Here is a 16,170-nt window from a genome sequence, read left to right as displayed (position 1 = left end):
TTTTCTCCTTACCTTTCAGTAACTCTTTTCCTTTCAAAAGATTTATTTATTTCGTAGAAAAACTTATTTTTTCAAACAAAAACGGTGTTTTTAAGCAAAAAAGGCAATTACGTTAATTGTACCAGGGTTTAAAGAAAATTGAAATGCGGGCGAAAAATCTTTTTGAAGCGTACAAATCATTTGAAGTTATTAAATTGTGTCAAGTTCCTACATTTTATTACATGAGTATCTACATATGTATGGAAAATACGTCTTTGTATAATCAAAACAAGTTACTCTTGAGGCGTTAATTTTCAATAACAGACAATAATATATCTTGAAAAGAACTGATGAAGTAATATAATGAAGTCGTACTTGTATTTGACGATTATAATAACAAAATTATCAGGGTATTGAAAACAATTTACATTAAGGGAATAATTGATAGCCCGTAACTAAATTTTCTTTAAATCTGGTAATTGATTTTTTTTCTCGAAACATTGTATTTGTTTTGAAAAATAAGTTTTTCTTCGAAATTAATGCATGATTTTGAAAAGAAAACAGTTATTAAAAGGTTAAAAAAAATATAAATACATTTTTTAAAATACAATATAAGTATATACATATATATTTTTAATTTCTGCACGGAGACACGTGTGGCGCGTACGGAATTCGATGTTTGCAAGTATCCCCTTAAAACTACAACAAAATCGGGTTTTGGTCCCGTGGATAGTGTCGCGGACTCTAAGTCAGAATTCCTGGGTTCGAACCCACTTTACCATTAGTATTATCTGTTTTTGAAGTATCGGGCTATTTAGGTATATAAAAATAGTTTGAAACAGACACACAAATATATCCCTTTAAAAAAAATGTAATATACATTTTCTCGATACATTCTCTTAACATTGAAAAGATAATTAAAATAATGTTTTCAAACAAACATTTAAATATATATAAAATGTAATAAAACCCTTATCCGCACCCCATTCATTCGAACCGTTATCCGCACCCCAATGGTGTATAGGGCACTGCATCATATAAACGCAGTGTTATTTTGATCGTTTTACACATGAAGGAAAGGTGATCAGCCCTCCGCTTCAGGTACCAGTCCATGGTAATATTGAATAAATATTACAGTGAAAAAATCACTTATATTTATTTTACCCCCCTTGGGAATCGAACCCGGGACCTCCAGAACGGTAGCCGAGCGTGCTGACCATTACACTACGGAGGCGGACAAGAAAATATATACCATTTAAATATATGTAGATAACTAATAGAATTCATCACACTCTGATTCAATTGAAAAGGCGAATGAGAGCGCTATCCATAATTATGAAAGGCACATGCAAAAAAAAGTTTTCATTAGTTAGATCTATCAAGCACGTCTTAAAATTTCGTGTCGTGCCCTTTCTACGCTAAAACACGTGACTCAACTTTCTTTGAACAGATTTGTGGGCTTTCCCGAGTAGGTTCACCTAGTTTCCAGAACTTGAAGTCGACTTGTTGAAGATAAGAAGATCTTAAGTCTCGTGACATGTCCCGTAAACAGAGGTGATCAACTCCTCTCGAACTGGGCACATTATAATCGTCATAAAACCTGAAAATCATATTTTTAAGCGTCTCTCAGTATGTGAAATATTTTGGTAAGGATAAGAACACTCTTTGAAAGACTTTACTATTTTCATTTTATCTATGCCTAAAGAAGACTTTAAGAAGACGTCAATATTGCATCTTCTTATATTTCCTGGCTGCATCCCAACTTATCGTCTTTGAAGACTATTAGCCTATTATTATTAGGAGTTAGCTCTCCTTATCCTCATGCTGTAAGTCCTTGTATCATGGTTGAATCATGTCATCTTTCTGTAGCATCCATGAATTCTTTGATCTTTCTTTAGACGTCTTTCGAAGAATATCCATGGCGATTGCCTGGTTCACAATATGATCAGGTTCTCAGCGTCCCATACGTCAATTACCTTTTCTTTATTGATATCAGTTACACACGGGCTTCTACGAATGCGTGAACTCTTGCGTCTCTAAGGGACACTCCAGCTGACCATCTAAGCATTCGCATTTTAGTACTTTCAAGTTGCCTAGAGTAGGTGTTATACATTATCCAGTATTTGGAGCCATAGAGGTGTGCGGGTCTGACAATTGATATTTGTACCCTTTGACTGACGAGTTTTAGTTCGACAAATTTATGTTTTACGATAAAGTATGTCGGAAACAGAAAATAATACCGACATTGGGGGACAAAGTCCACTACCGTCCATACACGTAGAGCCATCCTGCGAGAAAACATTAAACTATCTCATAAAATAATGCAGGAAAAATAGTTTGAGCTATTTCGCCGTCATCGGTGTGCCAGATAAAAAATCAGGATAAACAACATAAAACATTGTACGAAAAAAGGAGATAGATGCTCATCTATGGAGAAGATAGCGTGATAATTGGTATGTCAAATCCCTTCTAACCCCTATCCGTATCCAATGGTACATAGAGCACTGCATAGTATTGACGTAGTGTTATTTTGATCGTTACTTACATGAAGGCAAGGTGATCACTCCTGCGCTTCAGTGAAAAGTGCAGGGTAATAGTAAATAAATATTAGAGTTATTTTTTGACATCTCATCAAAGATGAAGAAGAATATGGAAGTCTGGGCATTTACGGGGCTGACGACCGTCATAGGCTGGTTTAAGTGATCACTTTACACACGTGTAACATTCATCAATTTTACCCATTATTGGAAACCACACTACTCAAATTCTTGTACTAATGTTTTGGAGATAATCTAGATTTAGTGAACAAGTATTTGGACACACTCAAAATGTTGTAAATATTAGAGTGTTAAATCACTTATATTTATTTTCACCCCCCCTGGGAATCAAATCCGGGACGTCCAGCACGGTAGCTAATCACGCTGACCATTACACCACGAAGGCAGTATGTCGTCATTGTTGGTCCCCAGGAAGTTTCAGCGGTAATCGTCACATATTCCGTAGTAGTTGGTGTGGTCTCGTACCGCAGTTGGTGTCGCCTGTACCGGGTGAGCTCTCCGCTCCCAGGACCCGCTAACGGGGGGCCTACTTCGCCTACCGGGACCGGATCGTCTTCACCGTTACCCGAAACCTATACATAACTGTTCAACATAGCTGGCTATTTTTTGCATATTATCGAGTTCATAATATATATTAATCTTGTACTCGTACCTTCTCGCGGTATATAAATGCCTGGAGAGAAGCGGAGGTCAGTTCTCTCGTCAGCAGAGCCGCGAGATGGCACTTCGGGGAGTCGCGTTGCCCTTTCTAGCAGCTTGCCTGCTTCAGCTGCATCTGACTGCGGGGAAATCCTTAGGTAAGTTGATCCATACGAGAGTGCATTCAGATATTGAAATAAACAAAAAATAAACAAGAAAGAAAAATATATCTTGTATATAAAAAGTATTGTGTGGCAACTGTGTGGTATGGTAATATAATTGGTGATATGCACATATGTTTGGAAATGAAAGAATTTTGTCTAAATTTATGAAGTTATTTTGTAAATTGTAAGGAAAAATATAAACGCTTATGAAGAAAAAAATCTTGAAAAACAGTATTTTGTGACCGTGAATTTTTATCTAAGTACCCATACCAGGAAAAATGGTTAGAGTGGCTATTTTAACGTACGTTTAAACGCATTAAGTATATTTCATGTTAAAATATTTGCAGTATTTTAAGTGTTTTCAGCATTTTATTTTATGCATTGTATATAAAATAAAATGCTCATAACATTTAAGACATCTTATTTTTAATTAAAAAAAAAAAAAAGATTTCTCACATCATCCACCAAATTCTCCAGAATTGCCTACCAAGGTGCTTTCGTTTTCCACAAGTGATGTTGCCCAGTTTGGGAACCTTATATCCTGTATCATATATCAATTATATATTATACCAAATGTAAATTATATAAATTTAATTGTTTTTTCTTGCAGGAGATGTCTCGACGCCCGTGGGATTGGTTGTAATGGAGGAAGTTCCTCCCGAACCTTCAGTACCAGTGGAAGGGGACGACGAGGGTAGTCGGGCGAGTCGGCAGTACGGGTTCGGGGGTTACGGCGGCTACGGAGGGTATGGGGGAGGCTTCGGGGGCTTCGGAGGAGGGTTCGGGGGAGGGTATGGCGGGGGATACGGGTACCCTGATCACCACCACCACCACCATGGCCACGAGCACGGTGGTGACTTCGGGCACGGCGGGTACGGCCATGGCGGGTACGGTCACGGCGGGTACGGGCACGGCGGGTACGGGCACGGTGGCTACGATGGAGACTACGGACACGGGCACGGACATCACCACCATCACGGATACGGCAGAGGATTCCCCGAGTACGCCGTGGAGCCCTATTTCCGCAACGAAGGGGTCCTTCAGTATACAGGTTCGCAGCCCCTCATAGGGTCCACGCAAGTGGACCCCCTGCCCCCCGTGATCATGGGCCCCGCGGGCCCCGTGCCTCTCACCCTCCCCTACCAGCCGCAGCCCATTGCGCAAAAAGAAACCAAAAAACCCTTTGAAAAGGAACAAGACCTCGACAAGGATAAAGGGTTTTCCGCCAAAAAGGATTCTTTGGGTAAGGAAAAGAAAGATTGCACCTGCAATAAGGAAGCCGAAAAGATTAAGGAAGAAAAATCCGAGGAGTGACGTTTTGTGATTTAACTTAATTATTTATTTTTTGTATCGTTGTTCGTGTACATATTGTTATTGACTAATTTCGTTGTGTACTTATTAATTGTTGTCTGTTGATATATTTATTTATTGTTATAAAAAATAAAGACTTTTGATGCCAAAATCTATCGAACAATTTTATATTTTATTTCAATTTACTTTTTGTGTGAAAAACCAATAATTTTTCAATTGTAAATAACGGAAGTTGAAAATAATTTAACTCTTTTATTTTATTCGGAAGTCGGTTTGTGGTAACGTCTATCCATTTTTAATTTAAATTTTAATTAGTAAATACCAGTATTTCTTAAATTCAATAATGACACTGGTTTCAATGCATTCTGCATGATTGCGGTGTTTGAAAATGATAAAGAATGCATCGAAACACGTGTCACAATAGATTTAAAGAAATAAAGGTATTTACCGAGTGAAATTAAAATGATTTAATGAATATTTCAGCTCTATCTTTGTGATTTTCCATTTTATAGCCTTGTCACCTGCTGTCGTCACGATTTATCGGCAATTTGACATGTGTAATGTTTAAAATACTTACAAAAGGATATAAAAAATGATGTTTTAATGTATTTCCCTGGCATGTGAAATAATTTGGAAATGAATCTTACATGCATTAATGAAGGTTTCTGCTAACTTAGTAATTCCGACCATAGATGGCGCCAACGAGGTTTATTCTGAAGAGAACGTTGTGTGATTATTATACCCATGAGAGTCGAATGGTAAATGTTATGCGGTGTTCAAATCTATGACAAGTCGTAAGCCCTGTAAATACCCAGACTACCATATTCTTATCTCAATACAGTTCTTCATCTCTGATATTAAATCAACGATCTATTCATAAAAATATTTATTTTCTAAAATTTTGTTTTGTATGACTAAATAGCCTTTTCCATATTTGTTTTACCTGACCAGCGACCGGGTTTTGTCGTTACCGACAACATTGGTTGCTTGCAAATAATTTAAAAGTTGAAAAGGCCATTAGTCGTTGTTTTATCCTTATGTGAAATTCAGTTTAAACGAGAAATTTTAGTTGATTACTAATTTTTATATTTATGTGAAACTTTCTCTAACGTCACGCAACTACGTTGCGTGAATTTGAAAAAAAACTTGTTTTTTTAAGGGGATTTGATTTATTTTGCATTTGTTATTTTTGCAAACATCGCTTTCATATGATTTTTAAATTATCTTATCGTCAGTCTATATCTACAGTATAGTGGGTATCGCGTTTAGCTATGTACCATGTCGAAGGTCTAAGGCTGAATGTCAAGGGGGATCAAAATAAACATACATTTTACTATCATATTTATTTAATACTACCCAAACTGGTAAGACTGATCTGATTAGATCTGAAGCGTAAGTCATTATTATATTTTTTAAATATCATAAATTGCACAAATTTGTTGCAGTATCCTTTGCACCATTGGGTGTGGATGAGATTAAGAAGAATCTTCAACCCTTTGACTGAGTTTTAAATAAGATTTTATTTTTTATTTGGAAAAGGGTATGTTGGAAAAAGAAAAAGATAATTAAATAATGCATTAAATGAAGCTATTAAATAACAACATTTTCCAGATTTTACTTTTTTTTTACTACTACTATTTTTTACTGTTAACTTTAAAACTGATTTCAGATACACAAAGGTTTTCCATCTAGTATTTATTTCTAGCCCACAACTTCATTATAATCTACTTCTACCACCGATGCTACGGTAAAATCAGTTTGAGCTATTTCTTTGCCGTACCTGATCATAAGGCAGATCCGCATAAGGCTCTTTTTTACCCGAAGAACTCAAAACTAATTGAGTCTAGGGTCTGTCTGTGCTGAATCCGCCTCTGGTCGCTATGGATTATGGTGCAGTAAGCCCATAATGGTGCGCTGGTTACACTTTGAGCAGGAGAGGAAGTCCTCTGGCCACGCTGGCGGACAATACTGCAACGTATTGTCATCCATTCGTCACACACTAAATATTATTCAATCTACTCTTTATGTTCTTGTCATTCAACTAATCCGCGCTGGTTATTGCGTGTTAATAATATGCCGTGTCAATATCACTTTTTGGATAATGCTACCTTTTTTCTATGGGCTGTTTAGTATTATACGTGCTTCGGCTGTCATTGGTCAATATCACACTTTTTTGAAACGCAGATGAAAATGAAATAGTGTGATATTTACACAAATATTATGATCGCCAATATGACGCCACTTTAATGAGTATGTTATATTCATGTATAGTTTTTAGTTTGAAATATAAGTTATTCGTCTTTTATTTACTTTTGTTTGATATTATATATTATATTCTATACTTATGAGATTATTCTAAGATCATTGTGCAGAGAATCAACAAGCCAATATCCGAAATTGTTAAGGACCTTTGCTGACCAGGTAATCCGCCATTACTATGCATTGAAACTGGTTTTTTCTAGCTTATTCTGCCGTGTTTTGACGGAAGTTCAAGATATTATAAAAAACATTCGTGTGTATCTAATATATGAACAGGTAGATGTTTGCTGAATAACCGGAATATAAAAGTAATTGCTTTTACACATTGAAAGGAGCGATGAGAACGTTTCTAAATGAAACTAGTAACATTTATAATAATATTTAATTGTAACAAACCAAATAAATACTTAAAACGAATTACAGCAACTTATTTTATAGGAAATTTTATATCTAATGGTATTGTCGGGAAGCTTCGAGCTTAAGAGAAGGAGAAGTCCTGGGTCTGGGCGTTGGCCTGGCTGTTGGTGCCCGAAGCGCCCCCGAGACCGGCGTCGAAGGTGGACGTGCCCGCGTTGGCGGAGGCCGCGTTGCCGGAGGCCCCGAAGCCGCCATCGTGCCCCCCGAGGTTAGCGTTGAAGCTCTGCGTCTGCGCGGCGGCGTTAGTGGCGCTGCCGCCGCCGCCCCCGAGCCCGCCACCGAAGGTGCTCGTCCCGGCGTTAGCGGAGGCCGCGTTGCCCGAAGCCCCGAGACCCCCGTGTCCGCCCCCGATGCCGAAGCTCTGGGTGTTGGCCGCCGCCTGAGACTGGCTTCCCGAAGCCCCGAACCCGGGGAACCCTCCGCCTTGGTTGAATGTGCTGGTGGCAGCGTTGGCCGAGGAGCTGCTGCCCTTGATGCCTCCGAAGCCGCCGAACCCGGGGTTGCCGAATCCCTGGTTTCCGAACCCTTGGTTGCCGAAGCCGCCGAACTGTCCGCCGCCGTCACCGCCCGGGAACCCGCCCTGGTAGCCGCCCGGATAGCCTCCCTGGTTGGGGTAGCGGTTCCTCTTGGGGTAGGGAGAGCGCACCTCCCTCACGAGTTCTACTCCCTCTCCATCTCCCTGCACCTCCAACAGCGCGGCGAGCTCATCCTCAGAGATTGGAATAACTGGAAGAAGAAAGAAATAATGTTAGACAACAATTTGGAGTGCATAACGATATAAATTTTAACGAAATTATCAAACATGTTCACAAGGATTTAACTTAAAAGAACAACGTTTTTTTTCAACGTTGAGCATTCCAATTTACTGAAAGTCTTAAGGAACATCTGTGAATATCAGTAGCAGAAACTCAAACAACAAAACTCAATTGGTACTATCGATAAGGAATATGTATAATATTCCACTGATAAATCAGACGGGGCTGTTTTTGCCCTTTGTAGGTAGGTAGTTGTCTCGGAGTGTGTACTTACTCCTGAAGGTGGCGGCGTGCACGGTGACGAGCGCCGCGAGGAAGAAGAGGACCAGCTTCATGTCTGCGATTGTGTGCGCGAGGTGACTAGACCGCTTCTCTGAGTGGTCTGACGTGAGCGCGAACAGCCGCCGGGTCCTTTATACGCGCGCAGCCTGCAGTGCTCGGCCGGCGTGGATTCGCCTCCGCCAACCCCCCCATTAGCGAGAATAGACAAAAAAAAATGAGTCGCGGAACTCAGGACCGTCAGGGGTCGAACACCGTCGCTAAACTTTCACTATTTCGAAACTATTAAACGTACACAACCCCGATTTAGTCACACAACTTTTTAATCTTAACTCATTTTAGAATAGTACCGTTTACCCGATTTCAAAATTTTTTATCGTTTTTTTTATTTATGAAAAGAGAAATATTTATGTTTGTATTATTTACAAAAATACTTCAGTTTCATACTATTTCTTTGAGCCTAAGCGGCTCTATATTAGAAATAGGTATCAAATTATGGTAGAGTGGATTCAAACCGAGAAACTCTGGCTCGAGTGTCCGCGACACTAATCCTTAACTTGAAATTGATCCTTAACTGAGGTTAGTCATCAACTAAATTACAAAAAGAAAAAAAGTACATTTACATGGATGTTTTTTGTAATTGAAGTCTGGACATTACAGGGCTTACGAATACTATTCATTTGAGATGAGTTGAGATGGTTTGGGCATGTGAATCGAATGAGTGAAGAACAAATTTATGAGGCGAATGTGGTTGGTAATAGATGCAAAAGAAACAGAGATCTAAAACGTAGAAACACATAAAAAAACATTTACCACCTCTGGTCAAAATGGATAAATTTGCAATAAAACTACTAAATAATTCCTATATCCATAAAATAATTAAATGATGAAACTATTTATAAAAGAGATATTAATCATGGAAGTGGGTAAATACAAAAAAAAAATCGTGTCATTCGGCCATGCCATTCATGATCGCAAGCCTTATGATAGAGTAATAAGTAACAAATAATTATTATGTAGTATTTCCAACATGATTTTATATCACCAATTAAATGTTTTGTTTGGTGTGTTAAAAAAATGATTGACGTGCGTTTGCTTACAACTCCTTGTTCGTTCACATGTTTTTTTGTTGCCGTTGTAAAATATTATTTGGAATGGCGTAGTTGACGATACCACAGGAGTAGATTAGCCGCAAAATCATCATGAACCATCCGTGAATAACTCATTGAGATCTTTTTGTTTACCAAACACTCGGTTCAACATAGAAAAAGTGAATATATAAATTTAGTCGAGTGGGTTTGCTCAAATTTGAAAGTCGTAATTTAAAATGAAGCTGTTGAGCAAAATTAAGCTGTCAAAATGTATAGAAAAAACGTACACAAAATGATGATACCTATTCACTACTTATCAAGTTTTTTCCCGTAAAAAATAATGCTAAACTGGTTTTTTCGATAAAAAATACATGGAAAACCAACAGCGTTGAATCGTTACTTTAGTCGTAAGAGTAATTCAATTAATGCTTTAGCTGTCTGAGTCAAAATATCAAACTGTAGAATCCTTATTATTCAACAAAATTAACCCTCGATTTATTTTGTTCATTTCGTTTTTAGGGTGTGGTAACTGAAAAGAAACCTACATTTTAATAAAAATTGTAAAACATATTGACATCTCAACATAGATGAAGACAAATATGGAAGTTTGAGTATTTACAAGACTTAAGACCTGTCAAAGACTGGTTAATTAATCACTTAATATACGTGTTACATTCACCATTCTACCCATGATTGATAACCACACTACTCAATTTTTTAGAACTCATATTTCTGTATTTAGCAGAGACCTCTCATTTTGAATGTATGCAAATTCCCCTGTAACTACCCAGACTTCCATATTTTTCTTCATCTATGTTGAGATGTCAATATGAAAATTACTCTCAAGTGGGCAACCTCAGATTTGTAAACAAGGATTTTGACACACTTAAAACAGCACTTACTAACATTAACTTGATAAATACTTGATGAAGATCTTTCGTTTTTGTGTGAAAGAAGTTAGAAGTCTGAGCATCCAATCCCATGACCTGGCATTTGGCTGGCTTAAGTGATGACTTTGTACACTTATGTATCGTTCACCGTTTGGCCCACTTATGAACCTGAGATGCTCAGACTTCCATATTTTTGCATATATTATATATGATAAAAATGATAGATCTTTATCTCTAGTTGAGACACCTTTAATATTGATATATCATCCGTATAGTGAATAATCCAGTGTCAGATAAATCACTGACATCACAATATCAAGTCCTTCCAAAGACTATATAATTTGTTTATTCCTTCTCAAAACTGACGTAACGCCGCCATCTTGGTTTTTCTCTGGCGCACTCTGTTTTATCGACGGAACGCTTTTTAAATAAAAAAAATAAAAGGAATATACATTTCTATATCATGAATATCTAGTAAGACACTCATTTTCATTTTTGTTTTAAACTGAATGTTTCCCTAAAACTAAAGATGTTTTATATTCCATACAGCACCTGATGAGTATAAAATTGTATATATTGTGTGGTTAAAAATATGTGTCTCTGTTTTCCTGCTTGTTATTATGAGGTCATTGGATTAATTCCTATTCGGTCATGACATTAATCGTAACAAAAGATCATTCGAAACGTTGAAGTCAAAATCAGTTTATTATTATATATAACAGTATTAAAAGTTTCTTTAATTTTTCCCTATTTATACAAACTATATTTGAATAAGATCGTTCAGATATGATAACAATGTTAAATGTTTATTTTATCTAAGTTTATGGGGCAAAATATACCAAAATAAGTTTATCTAATCATAATTACCTCAAAAAGCTAGAATATTAATCTAAAAAACTTTTATACAATATAATAAATTTTCTAATAATAATTATGTCTTCATTTTAACAAGTATATAAAAGGTGTATTTAAAAAAAAGGATCATACCTGTGATCTTATCTAATTTGTATGATTTTTTACAGGAATAATTCAAAAACCTCTATTTTTTGAGACTTGTCAGCAGGTAAATAAATACACACACACAAGCACAAAAACACACATACACGCATGCTAGTCTTGTTTAAGATAAACTTAAGATTTACAAAGACTTACGTTCAGATAGTTTAAAAAAATTACATCTAAGTGCCATTCTTAAAGGACTGGGTAGATTGGGCGGCTGTGGCCTATTCATGAGAACATTCTCCCCATCTGCCTTTGTGATGAGAAACAACGGAAAACTCTAAGACGAACTTTCCCTTTATTCGCAAATTAAGATCAGCCTTCCGTTCGACTTCTACAGTACTATTGTGATTTGTAGGTTTTTACGTACTTTACTCAATCTATCGCGAATGCTACTTACAGTAAAAATAAATTAGGGTAATTTAATAGCCCTATCTTCGTAAAATACTACCTCAAGGGCGCTTCAATGTGATTGAATTGGAGAAAAGGAGATAGTGGGAATGATTTAGCAAACAAATGCGTTTTTGGTTTAAAGATCATTTAAATTCCTATGACGCGTCGCTGATTTGATTTCGCTGAAGTACTTATTCAGATCGGATTGATGTTTTTTCTGCTGAAATGTGGGAAATTCATCAATTTGTCTTAAGGTGATGCACAATCGCACGTACGGCTGTCAATCTGAGGCTGAGGATATGATGAGACTGGTTTAATCCGATGGTTGATGATATAAATTGGTTGGAAAAGTCTTGTTTTATTGTAGATTATTAAAATTGTTATTTTATTTGTTTCAATGTTTAATATTCATGTATTATTTTAATAACAAAATGAAAACAAGCTTAATTTCAATGATAATTATCAATAATATACAAAAGTCAAGACGTACTATAGTGAAAAACTTTAATGTTTTTTAACTAAGTATCTTCAGCAAAATGATGGTGTGGTCATGTAAATTAATAATAATGTACATGGTATAGTAACAATATTATCCTTATATCAAGCCAACTGCCTAAATATTCTTTAAGATAAGGATATCTTCATTTTCAGGATATATATGTTAGATCACCTTCCGCCTGAGACTTTTTTGACATATTTTCTAAACTATTTTCTTTTATTATTATATTGTGAATTTTTATTTAAATAAACACAGGAAAACGCAATGAGGGTACATTATTGTAATTTTTGTAATTTATTTATTTATTGTAATTTTTGTAATAAATAAATACGTACATTCAGCAACAAAACGTGGGTTGTTTCGTTTTTGTTGTGTAATATTTTAACTAAATTGAATTTGTCACGTTATTTCCGTCTGTAATCAAAACTGCTACTATAAATGACAGGGGAATCTAGTCACATGGACATGCATTACATTGGTCTGGGGAGGTCGATGAGAAGATGCTAATGATTTTTAAAAATCCTTCAGTTGCAATAGTGATGGTCACGGCCGGTCAAACATCATAGCACATCACGTATCTCAACACTTTATTACTTTAGTTAGTAGAAATTTTAGTAGAAAATTAAAAATAATAAAATAACGCCACATTTTGAGAGTATCCAAAATTTGTTTACAAATATTGGATTTGGTCCACATATGTAAGATTTATTCACATAAAGATTTTTATCGATATCTCAAAGTACGTAAAGAAAATATACGATGTTGGAAAGTTATGCAGAATGCATTAAAACATGTGTCACAATAGATTTTAAGAAATAGTGGTATTTAGCAAGTAAAACTAAAATTTAAAATGAATACATTTTAAATTTTAGTTTTACTTGAATATTTTTTTTTCATTGATTGATTCGGCAGTTACTACAAAGTAACTGCCGAATCAATCAATGAAAAAAAAATATTCACATAGATATATAGAAATGTATTTATTTTATCATTTTAAACGCTGTGTAATGTTCAATATTCTAGCCATAAAATATAAACTTGTATAATGCTTTCAATTTGAAAATTTTTCCTGTAAAACTTCATCGCCTATATTTATGGTTAAAAAATGTATAGAATTTCGCGTTAATGACGTAATTTCGAATATATTCCTATTAGTATTTTGGTACTTCTTTCATCGAGTATTCAACAACCAACAAATTAAATAATTCAGTTTCTATTTATCACTTCTTGTTGTCGTGCACAAAGGCGACAACTTTCATAGTCAGTCGGTTAGAAAATATCACTTGGAAATCCCGATCCTTCAGTGCTCTGTATGCCAAGGTGCTCGTGTTGTATGGGTTGAGTTAAATTAATCTCTGTTTATTTAAATTTTACTCAGTTTTTTCTATTCTATGTAGTTTTTTACTTATATCATGGGTCGGCAAAGCGTGACTCCGGAGCTGCTTGTGGCTCTTTGACTTTTTAAGTGCGGCTTCGGCACAAATATCTGCGGGAAGGCTCTTCAACTCTACGTATTAATGTGAATAATCTTTTTGAAGCATGAACCTTATTGAAAGCATACTGAGAAATCGCATATTGACGAGAATCTGGAAACGTGCTAAAAATAACGACATACAAACTTGACTTCATCAAATTGTCAAAGGACATTATTTGCAATAAGTAGCGTTCTATGGATACCTTACTTTGAAAAGAATTTTTAAATTAATTTATAAAATCCTTAAAATATGTGAAATCAAGTTTTATAGAGTGTACCTACCCGTAATGTGAAAATGGTCTTAAATTATATTGAAGGTATATTAGCATTGCAAAATAATTTGACTCTCAAGAAAAAAAATTAAGGTTCTAATGTTTTTGTCCGCCTCCGTAGTGTAATGGTCAGCACGCTCGGCTACCGTTCTGGAGGTCCCGGGTTCGATTCCCAAGGGGGGTAAAATAAAAATAAGTGATATTTCACTGTCATATTTATTCAATATTACCCTGGACTGGTACCTGAAGCGGAGGGCTGATCACCTTTCCTTCATGTGTAAACGATCAAGATAACACTGCGTTAATATGACGCAGTGCCCTATGCACCATTGGGGTGCGGATAAGGGTTTTATTATTATTATTATTATTAATGTTTATATATTTGGCTCTTTGGCTGACAAGTTTCCCGGCCACTGACTTCAAGGAAAAATGTTCCATATTAATGTTCAATAATTTAAAACAACAAAAAAACACAAAGTAATCTCATGTTCAAACCAGTGACTACACGAGCATATATATTTTCAAACATTTTCGGTTCCAAGAACTAGTTCTCCGAGGAAAGCTGAGTTTTTTGCTTCATCAAATTCGATGATACATAAATCAGTTCCAAACCAAAATTTATCGGATCAAAAGTTGTTCCCTCTACTGCGATTTTTTAGAAATTCAATCATCTTACACATAGTCATTCTGGGTTAAAAAATAAAAATATATCAAGACTTTCAATGCATTATATTTGTAAACAAAACAACAAACTGTGAAGGTCGTTCGGTTGTTTTAGTTTACCAAGGGCGACTTGATTCCACGGATATAAAAATGATAATATACTACATTGCGTTTCTAAGAATATTACCTAAAATGAATGTTTTATTGCGTGCTACTTATGTATGTATGACGTCGATCTTGTCTTGCAGTGATTTTGCCTAAGCAAAGAACAATTAATAGCGCAAAGAAATCAAAGTTCTGACAATACTATTATATTTAAAATGCGTGCATGGTTTTATCAATCCTTATTTTAAATATAATTTTTGTGACGTTTTTAGTGATGTTATCTTTGAAACTGATCACTTTATTTCAAAAACATTGAATCCGTATATATAACTATTTATTTTATGCTTAGATATTATCATAGCGGAATTGTTTTTAACAAAATCGAAAACACTACTTTGTGCATAGCAATATAATAATATGACCAAAATACCCTAGCATTTTTTTCATTACAGAGTCGTTTGTATATCTCTGTCTTTTCCTGTGCGTCTCAAAAGATTTACACATCGAACCCTAAATGATATTTTCAGTATTCTATGTATTGTATGTACAACATACCTCCGAATCATTTTTATTTTGCGATTTTTATACATTTCTGTATTTACGTTTTTAGTAGTCAAAAATAACAACGAAAATATTTATCATATTGATAAGGAAGGCCAAATATAAGATTAGTAACGAAGTTCAAGAGAGTATTTTCATAAGCAAATGTGTGATTAGTATGACTCAGTCATGTTTGTTAGTGATCACAAGAAATCCGTGAACTTGTGAATTCGCAGTAGGCCTTGTGACCAGCGCACAGTGGCCTAGTGCTGGTACCAGTAACTGGTTACTGGTAATGGATCGTGATTTTGTATGTACGTATGTATATTCTCCACTCGACCGTGACAAGTTTGGTCAATAATTATATGAACGAGTAACAAAGGAACTTCGCACACTGCGAATATTGATTGAGAACATAATAGACAGGTTATATGTATGATTAGACAATGTATTTATGTACAATTTTTGTTGTTATTGTACTTAGAAAAGGCGTTAAGTCAATAAGTATAAACAAGTGGAAATTGCAAGTAGATTTTTTCATCAAAAAGTTCTAAAAAATATTACGATAATGAATATATAATATTTATATTAAATAATACAAAAAATGTCTTCCAGATTAGACTCAGTTGATATATGGTATATTGCTCATATATGATTCAAATTAGTGATAAAAACTAAATTTTTTGTGTTTTCAAAGCATTTGTGGTATGGTAATACGTCCACTCCACTCTGTCTTTGCAAACATTCTTCGCCTCTTTCACATTCATGCATCTCCTCATACATACCGGCTGATTATGCCAAATCCTGACACCTTTTCCACGAAATATATCTTCTTGTCTTTAAGATTAAAATACAGTGACTTATTGTTTTTAATATTTTAAGT

At 35.4% G+C, this 16,170-nt stretch overlaps 2 protein-coding genes across 2 annotated transcripts; one reads left to right on the top strand and one right to left on the bottom strand.

The window, feature by feature from the left end:
- Nucleotides 1-3,201: 3,201 nt before the first annotated feature.
- LOC148313779 (uncharacterized) lies at nt 3,202-4,883 on the top strand. Its single transcript, XM_088256377.1, has 2 exons — nt 3,202-3,334; nt 3,951-4,883. The coding sequence occupies exons 1-2, from the start codon at nt 3,256-3,258 to the stop codon at nt 4,652-4,654; spliced, it is 783 nt and encodes a 260-aa protein (XP_088112503.1). The 5' UTR covers nt 3,202-3,255; the 3' UTR covers nt 4,655-4,883.
- A 2,395-nt stretch (nt 4,884-7,278) lies between these two features.
- On the bottom strand, nt 7,279-8,471 carry LOC148313778 (uncharacterized). The gene is made up of 2 exons (XM_088256391.1): nt 8,357-8,471; nt 7,279-8,053 (listed from the first exon to the last, which is right to left on the bottom strand). The coding sequence occupies exons 1-2, from the start codon at nt 8,415-8,417 to the stop codon at nt 7,389-7,391; spliced, it is 726 nt and encodes a 241-aa protein (XP_088112517.1). The 5' UTR covers nt 8,418-8,471; the 3' UTR covers nt 7,279-7,388.
- Nucleotides 8,472-16,170: the final 7,699 nt, after the last annotated feature.

Source organism: Brachycentrus maculatus, unplaced genomic scaffold, assembly GCF_059751285.1.
Source record: "Brachycentrus maculatus isolate JH-2025_06_01 unplaced genomic scaffold, ASM5975128v1 h1tg000005l, whole genome shotgun sequence".
NCBI classification, from domain to species: domain Eukaryota; kingdom Metazoa; phylum Arthropoda; class Insecta; order Trichoptera; family Brachycentridae; genus Brachycentrus; species Brachycentrus maculatus.
The sequence above is the reverse complement of the archived record's forward strand: the minus strand, read 5'-3'. Positions and strand labels throughout refer to the sequence as shown.

Coding starts and splice junctions, on each gene's coding strand:
- LOC148313778 (XM_088256391.1), bottom strand. CDS start 8,417: ATGAAGCTGGTCCTCTTCTTCCTCGCGGCGCTCGTCACCGTGCACGCC. Junction 8,054..8,356: donor GCACGCCGCCACCTTCAGGA/GTAAGTACACAC, acceptor TTCTTCTTCCAG/TTATTCCAATCTCTGAGGAT.
- LOC148313779 (XM_088256377.1), top strand. CDS start 3,256: ATGGCACTTCGGGGAGTCGCGTTGCCCTTTCTAGCAGCTTGCCTGCTT. Junction 3,335..3,950: donor GACTGCGGGGAAATCCTTAG/GTAAGTTGATCC, acceptor TTTTTCTTGCAG/GAGATGTCTCGACGCCCGTG.